The 12835-nt window shown below is 42.3% G+C and overlaps 2 protein-coding genes across 3 annotated transcripts; one reads left to right on the forward strand and one right to left on the reverse strand.

The window, feature by feature from the left end:
* Nucleotides 1-3048: 3048 nt before the first annotated feature.
* Nucleotides 3049-9693, forward strand: LOC118387469 (POU domain, class 5, transcription factor 1-like). 2 transcript variants are annotated; one of them, XM_035775864.2, is made up of 5 exons: nucleotides 3049-4627; nucleotides 4777-4885; nucleotides 6818-6948; nucleotides 7271-7435; nucleotides 7711-9693. In XM_035775864.2, the coding sequence occupies exons 1-5, from the start codon at nucleotides 3881-3883 to the stop codon at nucleotides 7963-7965; spliced, it is 1407 nt and encodes a 468-aa protein (XP_035631757.1). In that variant the 5' UTR covers nucleotides 3049-3880; the 3' UTR covers nucleotides 7966-9693. The 2 variants fall into 2 exon arrangements, with proteins under 2 accessions (XP_035631757.1, XP_035631756.1); XM_035775863.2 differs by having other exon boundaries at nucleotides 3072-4627; nucleotides 4774-4885.
* Nucleotides 9191-11142, reverse strand: LOC118387470 (alpha-(1,3)-fucosyltransferase 7). The gene is given in 2 exon segments (XM_035775865.2): nucleotides 9191-10862; nucleotides 10864-11142. Coding segments are annotated over 2 exon segments (1032 nt in total). The 3' UTR covers nucleotides 9191-10109.
* Between the last annotated feature and the right edge of the window lie 1693 nt (nucleotides 11143-12835).

Genomic DNA, 12835 nt, shown 5'->3' on the forward strand with positions numbered 1-12835 from the left:
ACTAAAAAACTGCATAGTTTCCTAGGAACGCGAAGCGAGGCAGCCATCTCTGTCGGCGCCGGAAGTACAAAAAAAATAATAATTTAAAAAAGTGTGTGTGTGTGTATGTGTGTGTATATATACATATACATATACATATATACATATACATATACATATACACATATATACATATAAAATTACAGACCTCTACATGCTTTGTAAGTAGGAAAACCTGCAAAATCGGCAGTGTATCAAATACTTGTTCTCTCCACTATATATATATATATCTATATATATATATATATAAAATATATATACACATATATATATATATAAATATATAAAATATATATACACATATACAAAATCGGTACAGTATATCAAATATATTGTTCTCTCACACACATATATATATATACACGTATTTGATACACTGCCGATTTTGCAGGTTTTCCTACTTACAAAGCATGTAGAGGTCTGTCATTTTTTATCATAGGTACACTTCAACTGTGAGAGACGGAATCTAAAACAAAAATCCAGAAAATCACATATGATTTTGAAGTTATTCATTTGCATTTTATTGCATGACATAAGTATTTGATACATCAGAAAAGCAGAACTTAATATTTGGTACAGAATGTATGTATGTACAGTGGGGCAAAAAAGTATTTAGTCAGCCACCAATTGTGCAAGTTCTCCCAATTAAAAAGATGAGAGGCCTGTAATTTTCGTCATAGGTACACTTCAACTATGACAGATATTTGCAAATAAATTCATTTTGCCTGTCATAGTTGAAGTGTACCTATGATGAAAATTACAGGCCTCTCATCTTTTTAAGTGGGAGAACTTGCACAATTGGTGGCTGACTAAATACTTTTTTGCCCCACTGTATGTACCTATTCCATTAATAAACAATCAGCCGTTTCCAGCTACAATAGTAATTTAAAACAGTAAGAATGTCTACATTGTATTTCTGATCAATTTGATGTTATGCTTTTCTTTAAAAAACAAGAACATTTCTAATTGACCCAAAACATTCAAACGTTTGAATGGTAGTGTACATATGAAATGGGTAAAACAGTTAAATATTAAAGTGACCAGTGACTAACGTTCAGGGCAAGGTACTGGGCATAGGCCGGCTAGTGGTGACTGTTTAACAGTCTGATGGCCTTGAGATTGAAGCTGTTTTTCATTCTCTTGTTCCCAGCTTGATGCACCTGTACTGTCTCCTCCTTCTCGATGGTAGCAGGGTTAATCTTCAGTTTAGAATGCAATTAGATTAATCAGCTGTGTTTGCTGGGGATGGAGAAAAAGTGTGACACCAATCAGGCCATCAAGGACTGGAGTTGCCCACCCCTGGTCTAGGGTGTCAGGTAAGTTGGAAGTGATGTGATCCTTAACTAACCTCTCAAAGCACTTCATAGTGGCAGAAGGGGGTGATAGTCATTTAGTTCAGTTACCTCTGCTTTCTTGGGTACAAGAACAATGGTGGACAACTTGAAGCAAGAGGGAACAGCAGACTGGGATAGGGAAAGATTGAATATGTCTTTAAACACTCCAGCCACCTGGTCTGCACATGCTCTGAGGGGGGCTAGAGATGCCCCGACACCATGTTCATTCATCTCATATTCACACTGCACATAGCAATGTACAAATGCTATAACTTTAATAACATCATTAACCAACTACTCAAATAAGTCACTCTCTGGACATGAGTGTTTCATTCAGGGTAGGGGGTAGGTGTGTGTGGGCCGGAATCAAAGGGTTTCGACTTATTGTTCGTGTCTGAAAAGGAGCTAATGGTCGGCCATCGCTACTCAAGGACTAAAAGCCGCGGGGTGCCCCCGGGCCAAGTCGCACAATGACATCCCCACTCCTCCCGCGGCGCGTCTTCCTGCCACAATCTGAAGCAAACGACTCGCTATGGGGGTGCGTATCTGTATCGGTGCGACGGCCATCCACTCTTTTCAATACACCCATCAAGGCTAGTATAAATTCGACTGGATGCTTTTAGTTGTTTTAGTAATTTCCTCTGCGTTGTCCTGATTTTACATGGGCAAAAATTGGTTTCTGTATGTAAAATTGAGCGTAAAGTTGTCACTTCAGAAAAGTTCAACCATCATGTGCATCATTCGTTGAGTTAATTGTCTATTTTGAAATGTCATAAGACTGCTTTTAATTTCTAGACTTACTGACCCTTTCACATGTATTTCTGAAACAGGAGTCAGAATGTATGCACACATGACTGTAAGTCGCTTTGGATAAAAGCGTCTGCTAAATGGCATATATATTTTTTTTATATATATATATATATATATATAGGAGTCCTTCTCAGTTTACTGATATCCATGTAATTAGGCTACAGCGCCATCACATTATAGGCATTGTCTCTCGGCCAAAAGGATGGTCCAAACATTGTGAAATATGACAAAACATGAACCTAATTCTTTATTGGTTAACTTCACTAATGATTGTGGGTCACATGAGGCCAATGTGTTTTGTGTAAGTCTAAACCTCAATGGAAATGCATGGAGTCGGTTATAATTTCCATTTTATCAAATTGAAAGAATTTTCCCACAATTTTTTTTACATGTTAAATTCTAACAATTAGCCAGAAAATTCAGCAAGCGAAAATATGGGTCTATGCTATTTAAATTTGGATCGAATGTGATCTCACTTACTCGATAATTATTTTTGCACAAAATTTGCTTTTTAGGCTATGAAAAATAATATTTATATAACCTATTTTTTTATAGTGTAATATAAAATGGATATAAGTTGAGCATGATCAGCAAGGTTGCCCAAATGTTACATTAAATGTTATTGTTGATTTGAACACAATTTTGCCTATACTTTCTTGGCCTATAAGCCAACATTTTATAATGAGTGAGTCAAAATATGTAATTCTGGTCTGTATTTAAATACATCTGCTTGCATGTAGGCTATCCCAAATCACTTTTAATATCGAGCTAGTTAAGGTTAAACAATGTCCACACAACGCTACATGCATATTAGATAATTTGGCTACGTGACTGAATATGTATTTACTACTTCGTCACGTAGGCTAAATATATTAAATGGATCAACATTGAAGTCGTGAATTAACTTTTTACTAGATAATTTCCTTTAATTGCTCACAGGATTTTTGCATAGACACCTGAGCTTGTGTTATTTACATTTTCTCAGGAAGACGAATATTTACTATAAATTTTTTTCAGTCAAGTTTTCAAGGGGAAAGCACGCGCACTAGCTTACCTGTTATCTCATGGTCAGTGTTATCGGGGATCTTTGGGACGTCCCTACACTAAACTTTAACCCCTACCCTTAACCTAACCTTAAACAACCCTTACCTAGCCATTTACATTTCAACTTCAGTGGGGGGTAGGTACGTCCCAATGATCCGGGATAGCATAGACCGTTATCTCGCCGTGAAGGGAAAAAAATCAAGTTCGTTAGCAAATTCACAATGGATTGTTTGATTGTCTCTCTCGGCCAATGGGAGGCGAGGCAATTAACATCCCAACACCGATTGATTTTTAAAAAACTGTGGAGCTGGGGAGTTGTGAGACGGCCATTTGAAGGTGAAGTAGGTGGTGAACTCGAGCCTCAATGGACTACAGTTGATGTGTATCTCGCACACAGGCTTCTATTTCTGTACAGGTTTGTTTCCACACAGCGTGAAGAGAAACTTTCGGGATTGATTTTCACCCTTTAAGGAATTGCTCAAAGAACGCTGGCGTTTGGACATTTTCTTGCCACCCTCAAGTGTTCGGGACAGGCCGTTCAGAAACGATGTTCTATCTTGCGTAATGGGTATATAGACGGTGTAGACTGCAAGCGTGTCATTGACTATAACCAAGTGCCTGAACCACATTGTCTGATATTCAAATCAAGGAGAATGTCGGAGCGATCTCAGAGCCCTCTTTCTGATTGCAACAGCCGGCCGGATGACTTCAGCCGACCAATGTACGCCCAGGCCTTGAGTCAAGAAGCGTTTGGAGGCACGTCGCTCCAGATCCCTCATGGCGTTCTACAGCACCACAGTCTTCTATTCAACAAGACTGCATACAATGGGTTGCCTCCAACACCTCAAACCTTTTTCCAATTCCCACCAGTCGGTGGTGACTATAGGGCCCCCGATTTACAAACCGGTGACTTTTGCCAACCCAAACACTGGTATCCCATCGCCGCTCCCGAATACACCGGCCAAGTTCCGAGGGTTGCAGTGACTACGCAGGCCACAAACCTGAGCCCACCCATTGCCGAAGCCAGGGACCAAATCAAAATGCCTGATATAAAGATTGAGAAGGATGTCAATGACGAGTATGAGGTAAAGATTCAACAGTATCCAACTCCGTCGTCCGCTGTGCCTCACGGGGTTTACTACTCGACCCCATGGAACCCCTCGTTTTGGCCCGGCCTTCCCCACATCACTGCTGAGAGTTCCAATATTCAAAACCTCAACTCCATACCCTCAACATCGTCTTCAACATCCCCATCGCTCTCGCCGTCACCCCCCAGCAATGGGTTACCCGGGATCACGTTCAACGGGAGCGCAAGCCAAGGTGCCCAAGCGCCCCAGGCGCAAACCCAAAGCAATGGATCCTCCAGCACCAGCGGTGGGTGCAGCGACTCGGAGGAAGAGGTGAGTCTGAAAATAGGCCTATGTACCGTTATCCCCATGATGTCCTATTAGCTTGTTTACCCTGGAGCCTGCCTATTAATTAAAAAAAAGTGAAGGGATGGACAGTGTTTCCTGAAGTCTTTGGTAAGTGTGCCTCTTTTTAACAGGAGAACCCTTCAACTGAGGAGCTGGAACAGTTCGCCAAGGAGCTGAAGCACACGCGTATAACACTGGGTTTCACACAAGCAGATGTAGGAATGGCACTAGGCAACCTTTATGGTGAGTTTGGATTAGGCGTACACTAAAACTGTCACAGCCTAACCTTGCCAATGTGAGCTGGTGAATATTAATGCATGCTTGGTCTTTGAATTTACTGAGTGTTCCGTTAAATTGGCGTAAGAAACCATAGAATACTATGGTCCTTGTTTGAAATCTACTGTAGTTGTTGCAGTGTCACTTTGTGCAGCAGCATATTGTGCCATTTAAAAAGTATATATATATTTCCATTATCCAAACAGGTTGTCCCATGGAGGCATAGTGTATTTACTTCACACAATCGCCATACATTCAAAGCACACCAGATCCGAATGCACTTTAGACCTCTCATCAGAACTGAAAATTCGATCCCGTTCTAAACCAAGACCAGTGAGCTGAAGCCCAGGACTGGTTCAACATCACATAAATTAAATGAGCCCTAACTGGACAACCATGCACTATATCGATTCGAACTGGTGATGAAAACAATGTGGCGGGCGGCAGCTGAGTGAGGAGACCGGAAACAGCCATTGGGCCGAGAAAAAGTGCAGAGGAAAACTCACCTTATGTTCAGCTGAATGATTGAAATATTGGAATTAAGTAGGCTAATGCAATTGAAGGCATTTGTCAAGTTCTTGCTCATACTGAAACTCCCAAAGTGATATAAAACTTGTACACATTTTTTAAAGCTATAGTCGTGTGTGTGTGGTAAACTAGATTATGATTTCAGCACCGTTTTCATTGGGACAGCGCCATGTCGCTGATTTGAGACGAGTGGGGGACTAGTCAATGTCAGATCTTTGTTTTCACTGAATCTCCGTTTAGATATTTGTTAACAATTTAATCTGGGGAAATGTTAGCTAAATTGGAGTCTGTGCTAATTAACATATTTTTGATAGCTTGCTCATATATTAGCTGATCAGAACATTTTGCTAGCATGTTATACAAGTGGATTTTGCGCTTCACTCGCGTAGTAAGTAGCCTTTTCTACACCCGACCAAAAGCCAAGGTCCAGCCAGATATAATTTGGACCAAATATACAGACAAGTGGAAATGGTAGCTCATTTATTCGTTTGCTCCTCTCACTGATCAAACATTTAGCATGCAATAATGTAGCGTAAATCAAGTGTAATTGCTCTATTTACTCACGTAGTAGCCCTGTATTTTTTTACCTTTATTCAACCAGGCAAGTCAGTTAAGAACAAATTCTTATTTTCAATGACTGCCTAGGAACAGTGGGTTTAGGGTTTTTTCATATCGTCCCTCTAACTTTTTTTTCTGTAATCCATAGGTGGCATTACCAAATCACTTCTCGCATACGCATGTAAATAAAATAAAACGTTTCCCCCTCTTCTCTGCGCTGTCTCGCATTGCTCTCTCTGTGAGAGCGTCGGTAGAGTGTGTAAACACAGTCTGCCCCGGTTAAGATGCCTTGATATTTAAACAAGTTCCTCTTCATCTCCCGTTATTCATGGGCTGACCTGCAATCTGTATAATCCACTCGATTTTGCCAAATAAAGTTTTGGTATTCGTTTATCTAGCACGCGTAATCACTTTGATCATTGACTTTGTTTGGCTGCTGTTAGTGCATGTCTGTGTCGAGGTAGCCTAAGCATGCTGATGAAATGCGCTGAATTAATTGCGGAACATGATAATGCTCTGATCAACTACCTAATTCGCAATAATGTTATTGGGGAACTGTGACTCATTACAAAATATTAGTTTCTCTTGGTTGTGAAATCTTTCAATAGTGTCGCAGCCAAGACTCCAATTTGGCTCAGCGACAATCTTATTTAGGGAGAATCCTAAGCGACCATATCTTGGTTTTAAACGCTCCGATTTTTGCGTATTTCCCAGGATACATATGAATTATTCCTGGTATTGCGACTTGGTAGATTTTTGGGAAAATATTAATCCCTAGTGTTAACTGCTGACAATGACTCGTTCTCTGTTTAGGCAAGATGTTCAGCCAGACTACAATCTGTCGTTTCGAAGCCCTCCAGCTCAGCTTCAAGAATATGTGCAAGCTGAAGCCCCTGCTTCGGAGATGGCTGAATGAGGCTGAGACCTCTGACAACCCCCAGGATGTGAGTATTCTTCTAATCGAACTCTTTATCAGATATCTTTGTTTTTGCTTAGAATCACAGCTGGTACAGAGCAGCATCAGGTTTGCACAATGTGTCTAGGATTCCATCGAGTTGGCCATGAACTTACCATGGCCAACCAGAGTAAAATTTATTAGAAAATGTTCACCATTAAATGTTATCTATTCAACTTTTGCATTTGGTATTTGAGGGGAGGCCCTTTTGGGGGGAACCAATATAGTTATGTCCTCTGCAATGGACCAACATACACTGTAATGTCCCAGTCTGAATGTGAGTATGTGTGTGAGTATGCTTGTATCCCCAGATGTACAAGATCGAGCGGGTGTTTGTGGACACCAGGAAGAGGAAGCGGCGGACCAGTCTGGAGGGTTCTGTGCGCACGGCTCTAGAGTCCTACTTTGTCAAGTGCCCCAAGCCCAACACCCAGGACATCACACACATTGCAGATGACCTGTGTCTGGAGAGAGATGTGAGTCCCACACTGATACAGCCTTCCCTCAATTCCTTTGTCGCCTACTGGCCTTTATTTCCCCAACCGTGCATGGCTGTTTAGTCTAATTGGCTCTTAAATGAAATGGACTCTAAATTCATTTATGGTAAATATGCTTTTCCTGTGTTTCCATGGTTTGAATCTTAGTGATGTATGTGATGACTCGTCTGACACTGTCAGGTTCTATATTTTAAAAATTAAGGAAGTGGGGAAATGTAGTGTTTTCTGGACAGCATGTGACTTGTGTTTGGCAGGTGGTGCGTGTGTGGTTCTGTAACCGCAGACAGAAGGGCAAGCGCCTGGCCCTCCCTTTCGACGAGGAGTGTGAAGAACAGTACTACGAGCAGAGTCCACCTCCCCCGCATATGACCCAATCCCCCCTCCCTGGGCAGGGGTACCACCTATCCAGCCACACCGGGGCCCCCACTTTCTACATGCCCCCCCTCCAGAGGCCAGAAGTCTTTAAGCAGGCCCTGCACCCTGGATTGGTGGGTCACCTGACCAGCTAAATGTGTTCCAGTTCTCTAAACCAGCTCTGGCCATATGGCCTCCCATTCCCACCCAACATACAGTGGGGAGAACAAGTATTTGATACACTGCCGATTTTGCAGGCTTTCCTACTTACAAAGCATGTAGAGGCCTGTCATTTTTATCATAGGTACACTTCAACTGCGAGAGACGGGATCTAAATCCAAAATCCAGAAAATCACATTGTATGATTTTTAAACAATTAATTTGCATTTTATTGCGTGACATAAGTATTTGATATATCAAAAAAGCAGAACTTAATATTTGGTACAGAAACATTTGTTTGCAATTACAGAGATCATACATTTCCTGTAGTACTGTAGTTCTTGACCAGGTTTGCGCACACTGCAGCCGGGATTTTGGCCCACTCCCCCATACAGACTTTCTCCAGATCCTTCAGGTTTCGGGGCTGTCGCTGGGCAATACGGACTTTCAGCTCCCTCCAAAGGTGTTCTATTGGGTTCAGGTCTGGAGACTGGCTAGGCCACTCCAGGACCTTGAGATGCTTCTTAAGGAGCCACTCCTTAGTTGCCCTAGCTGTGTGTTTTGGGTTGTTGTCATGCTGGAAGACCCAGCCACGACCCATCTTCAATGCTCTTACTGAGGGAAGGCCGAGGGTGATTGACCTTCATCTTGAACTTCTTCCATTTTCTAGTAATTGCGCCAACAGTTGTTGCCTTCTCACCGAGATGCTTGCCTATTGTCCTGTAGCCCATCCCAGCCGTGTGCAGGTCTACAATTTTATCCCTGATGTCCTTACACAGCTCCCTGGTCTTGGCCATTGTGTAGCGGTTGGAGTCTGTTTGAGTGTGTGGACAGGTGTCTTTTATGCAGGTAATGAGTGGAGAACAGGAGGATTTCTTAAAGAAAAACTAACAGGTCTGTGAGAGCTGGAATTCTTACTGGTTGGTAGGTGATGCAAATTAATTACTTAAATCATACAATGTGATTTTTCTGGATTTCTGTTTTAGATTTCTTCTCTCACAGTTGAAGTGTACCTATGATAAAAATACAGACCTCTAAATGCTTTATAAATAGCAAAACCTGCCGATTTCGCAGGTAATCAAATACTTGTTCTCCCCACTGTAGCTATTTTCTACCTCTTCATTCCACCAGTCCCTTGGCTCTGAATATCTGCGGTGAGATTGTTTTTGCACAAAGTTGTCTGACCTTTTTTTGCTATTTTAAAAATTATTAGATTTTCCCCCCCCCCTTTATCTTGCATATCCTTGTCTTGTTGCAGTTCGTCCAGAGGTTATCTATTAGGTCTTACATACAATTTCTTTAAATATTCTTTGCAGTCTTGTCCAGAAGGTATACTCTCATAGTGGAAGTATGATACAAATACATTTTTTGATTTGCCTTAAATCTTGCTATGTTTTTATCCATGCCTGTATTGCATATGTTGACTAACTGTCTTTAATCTAATGGTAGCCACTGCGGTAAAGGGATTAACCAAAGTGGTACTTATGTTAACATGATCAGGGACCTGTATTGTTAATGGTTGTCGCTGTTAGAGAGCTGATTACATCACCACTCTTATACAAAGACTTGATCAAAACAAATCTGAAATGGCCACCCAGCGCAGGCACAATCTAGTGCCTTGTTGTGTAGTTGAAGTAATTTCATCTTCAATGTGACTCAAATCTCTTGGCTAAAGTTTTTACACAATCCCATGTTTATAAATAAAAGCATATTTGATGATTTTATTGAAACTCTGGCTATTTCTCTGGGGCAACCTTAAGATGTTACTTGTAACTTTTGCACCACACAATTAAATATTTTTTATTTTCCATGCCAACCAGTGTCGTAACAGCAGTTAGTGAATATGCTATTGTGTATATAAATGCTGCATGTGTAACACAGATCACCCATAAATGCTCAACCACTTTCTCTTTCTCACACATTAGTTGTGTGGGGAGGTATGTGAAAAGAGCTGGTCCTAGAGAAGACCACCTTCACATTTTTTAAAAGGTGTCCTAAATGTCACTCCCCTTGTATAGTGCACTACTTTTGACCAGACCCTATGAGCCCTAGTCAAATGTAAGGACCTGCATAGTGAAACGGGTGCTATTTAGGATGCAGAAAGTCTGAGGAGCTGCCAAAGTGAACCATGGGTGTGTTTTCACTTCCTGACCCAGGCTTCCAGGTCATGGTAAACCTTCTGAGCAGGCAGGCTGTGATACTGGGGGCAGATGCTACACAGCCTCTCCCTCCAGTCTGTATACACTTTCACCTGATAGCTATGCTGCCATGCAAAGTACCCAGCATATCTCTCCTTGTCCAGTTGCAGCTGGCGGAGATAGTTCCCCAGCTCCTTGGTGGATGGAAAGTCCTCAACGTGGATGAAGGAGTTGGGCGGCGCCACGGCTATGTAGTCATCTGGAGGTGGACCCAGAACCACAGGCACCGCCCCTGCCTGGTAAGCGTTCCGCCAGAGCTTCTCAGTGATGTAATCCTTGGAGATGGAGTTCTCAAAGGACAGGTAGAAGTAGCAGCTTGAGATGGTGGGCAGCAGGTCGATGGAGGCCAAAACACTCCCTCTCAAGCGACCATACAGCTCCACTGGGATGCTTCTTTTCAGGCTCTTGTACACCAAGCTCCTTCTGTGCTGAGGCTCATAGTGACTAACAACCCAGCAGGCCAGAATGGACTTATTTTTGGGAATGATGTCTTCTGTGCTATCATTACCAGTATCACAGTCCTTCGGCAGCAGCTTACCATAGGGCATGGTGATATCGGCATTGCGGCGGTAGGACATGGTCCAGTTGAACACGTTATTGAAGGGCTTCAGGTATCTGTTGTCAGGGGACTCCAGAGAGAGCCAGACCCACTTCTGGTGCCTTGGCCGGTGGAGGGGCAGCCGCTCCTGGCCGCTCGCTCATCAGCTCTCTGTGGTGGAAGACCACCAGGTCAGCACTGGGGTAGAGAGAGCGCTGGTCCACCAGGCGGCAGTCAGGGATACGGTTCCAGCACACGTCTCCCTCCAAATTGTAGGAGGGGCCAAAGGGCCAGTGCCACAGCAGGATGGTGATGTTGTTGTGGCTTCTGTCAGAGTTTGGACCCCACCCACCCTCACTCCCCTGTCCCACCAGACAGAACAGAGGGGCCAGGCAGATGAGGAGGAAGAGCCTGAGGCAAAATGAGGGGGATTTCATGGTAGAGCTGGACCCTTGTTTGTCATCAGGGTTCTGTCACTGCAGGGAAATGAGCAGAGAAAACAAGATTGAGTTTCCGTTAACCTTGACTCAGGGGTAACATAGTAAACAAAAATCTGAAACATTCAAATTGTTACATTTCGTATGAATTTGTATGATCGGCTATGTTACGAATTACAATTCATACAATTACAAATGTGCAATACGTATGTTACAAATTACAATTTGTTTTGACTAATGTTAGCTGGGTTAGGGATTAAGGTTAGGAGTTAGGGGAAGGGTTAACTAACATGCAAAGTAGCTCAAATGTAAGTAGTTGCTAATTAGCTAAAATGCTAAAGTTGTCCTTGAGATTAGAATGCACAACCTTTGGGTTGCTAGATGTTCACATCATACACCCTACCAACCACCCTCCTTTTGTCTTATGTATTCATACCAAACGTAACATATCATACTGATTTGAGTGTCCAGGATTATTGTTTACTATGTTACTTCTAGGCTTCTAGAATACAGTAGAAACATATGAGATGAGTAATGCAAGATATGTAAACATTATTCAAGTAAATAATGTTCTGTTTGTTCCATTTATCATTATCGTTAACAAATACACACCTGTAAAGAAAATGAGAATTGAAAACACATTCAGCCCCTGGTTCGACTGTGATCTGGCAGTGACTCCACCTCAATAATTCAATTTGGCAAATCGCTCGGCACACACATACTCAGATTGATTGGCTCTCATTCAGGCAAATTATAAATAAATGCACTCAGGCAATCCGGAAGGACAAAGTTAGTTACTTTAAGGACCAGTTCTCGCTCTGTGGGTCTAACCCCAAGAAGTTCTGGAAAACGGTTAAAGACCTGGAGTATAAACCCTCCTCCTCACAGCTGCCCATGTCCCTTAATGTGGTTGTTACTGACAAGGAGCTCTTTAAGTCGGGATTCCTATTTGACTCAGCCATGCCTCCTTGCATGTCCAACATTTCTTCATCTTCCACCCCTTCTAATACCACTATCCCCGATGCTCCTCCCACTTTTCCCCCTATCCCGCTACAAAGTTTTTCCTGCAGGCGGTCACTCAGTCCGAGGTGCTGAAGGAGCTCCTTAAACTTGACCCCCAAAAAACATCTGGTTCAGATGGTTTAGGCCCTTTCTTCTTTAAGGTTGCTGCCCCTATCATCACCAAGCCTATCTCTGACCTTTTTAACCTGTTTCTCCTCTCTGGGCAGATTCCCATTGCTTGGAAGGCAGCCACGGTGGGTCCTTTATTTAAAGGTGGAGATCAAGCTGATCCTAACTGTTATAGGCCAATTTCTATTTTGACCTGTTCATCAAAAGTGTTGGAAAAACTTGTCAATAATCAACTGACTGGTGTGGTGGAATATTGACTCAGAAATATAACACTCTTACTAGAACTTGTGAATTCAAAAAATACTTAATTACAAATGTAACAAAGTTGAGCCCCTCCATGGAAAATACTAAATTCTCATATTACAGAGTCCTGCCTTTATAGTATTCTGTCTTTGCATAGCGTATAGAGACCCCTCCCTCTATATGAAAATAGCTTCCCTTGACCTTTCTCCACCATTATCTTTCCACCTCACCTCACCATACCCTTCCACCTCACCTCACCATTATCTTTCCACCTCACTTCTTGTCTGGTGGTCTGCATGAAACGTATGTATTACAGACT

This window comes from Oncorhynchus keta, chromosome 9 (assembly GCF_023373465.1).
Source record: "Oncorhynchus keta strain PuntledgeMale-10-30-2019 chromosome 9, Oket_V2, whole genome shotgun sequence".
Taxonomy (NCBI): Eukaryota; Metazoa; Chordata; class Actinopteri; order Salmoniformes; family Salmonidae; genus Oncorhynchus; species Oncorhynchus keta.

What these genes read in the sequence shown, in the direction of transcription:
- LOC118387469 (XM_035775863.2), top strand. Translation starts at nt 3,881, where the DNA reads ATGTCGGAGCGATCTCAGAGCCCTCTTTCTGATTGCAACAGCCGGCCG. An exon ending in GGCACTAGGCAACCTTTATG is followed by an intron (nt 4,886 to 6,817) that starts GTGAGTTTGGAT and finishes TTCTCTGTTTAG; the next exon opens with GCAAGATGTTCAGCCAGACT. An exon ending in CCTCTGACAACCCCCAGGAT is followed by an intron (nt 6,949 to 7,270) that starts GTGAGTATTCTT and finishes TTGTATCCCCAG; the next exon opens with ATGTACAAGATCGAGCGGGT.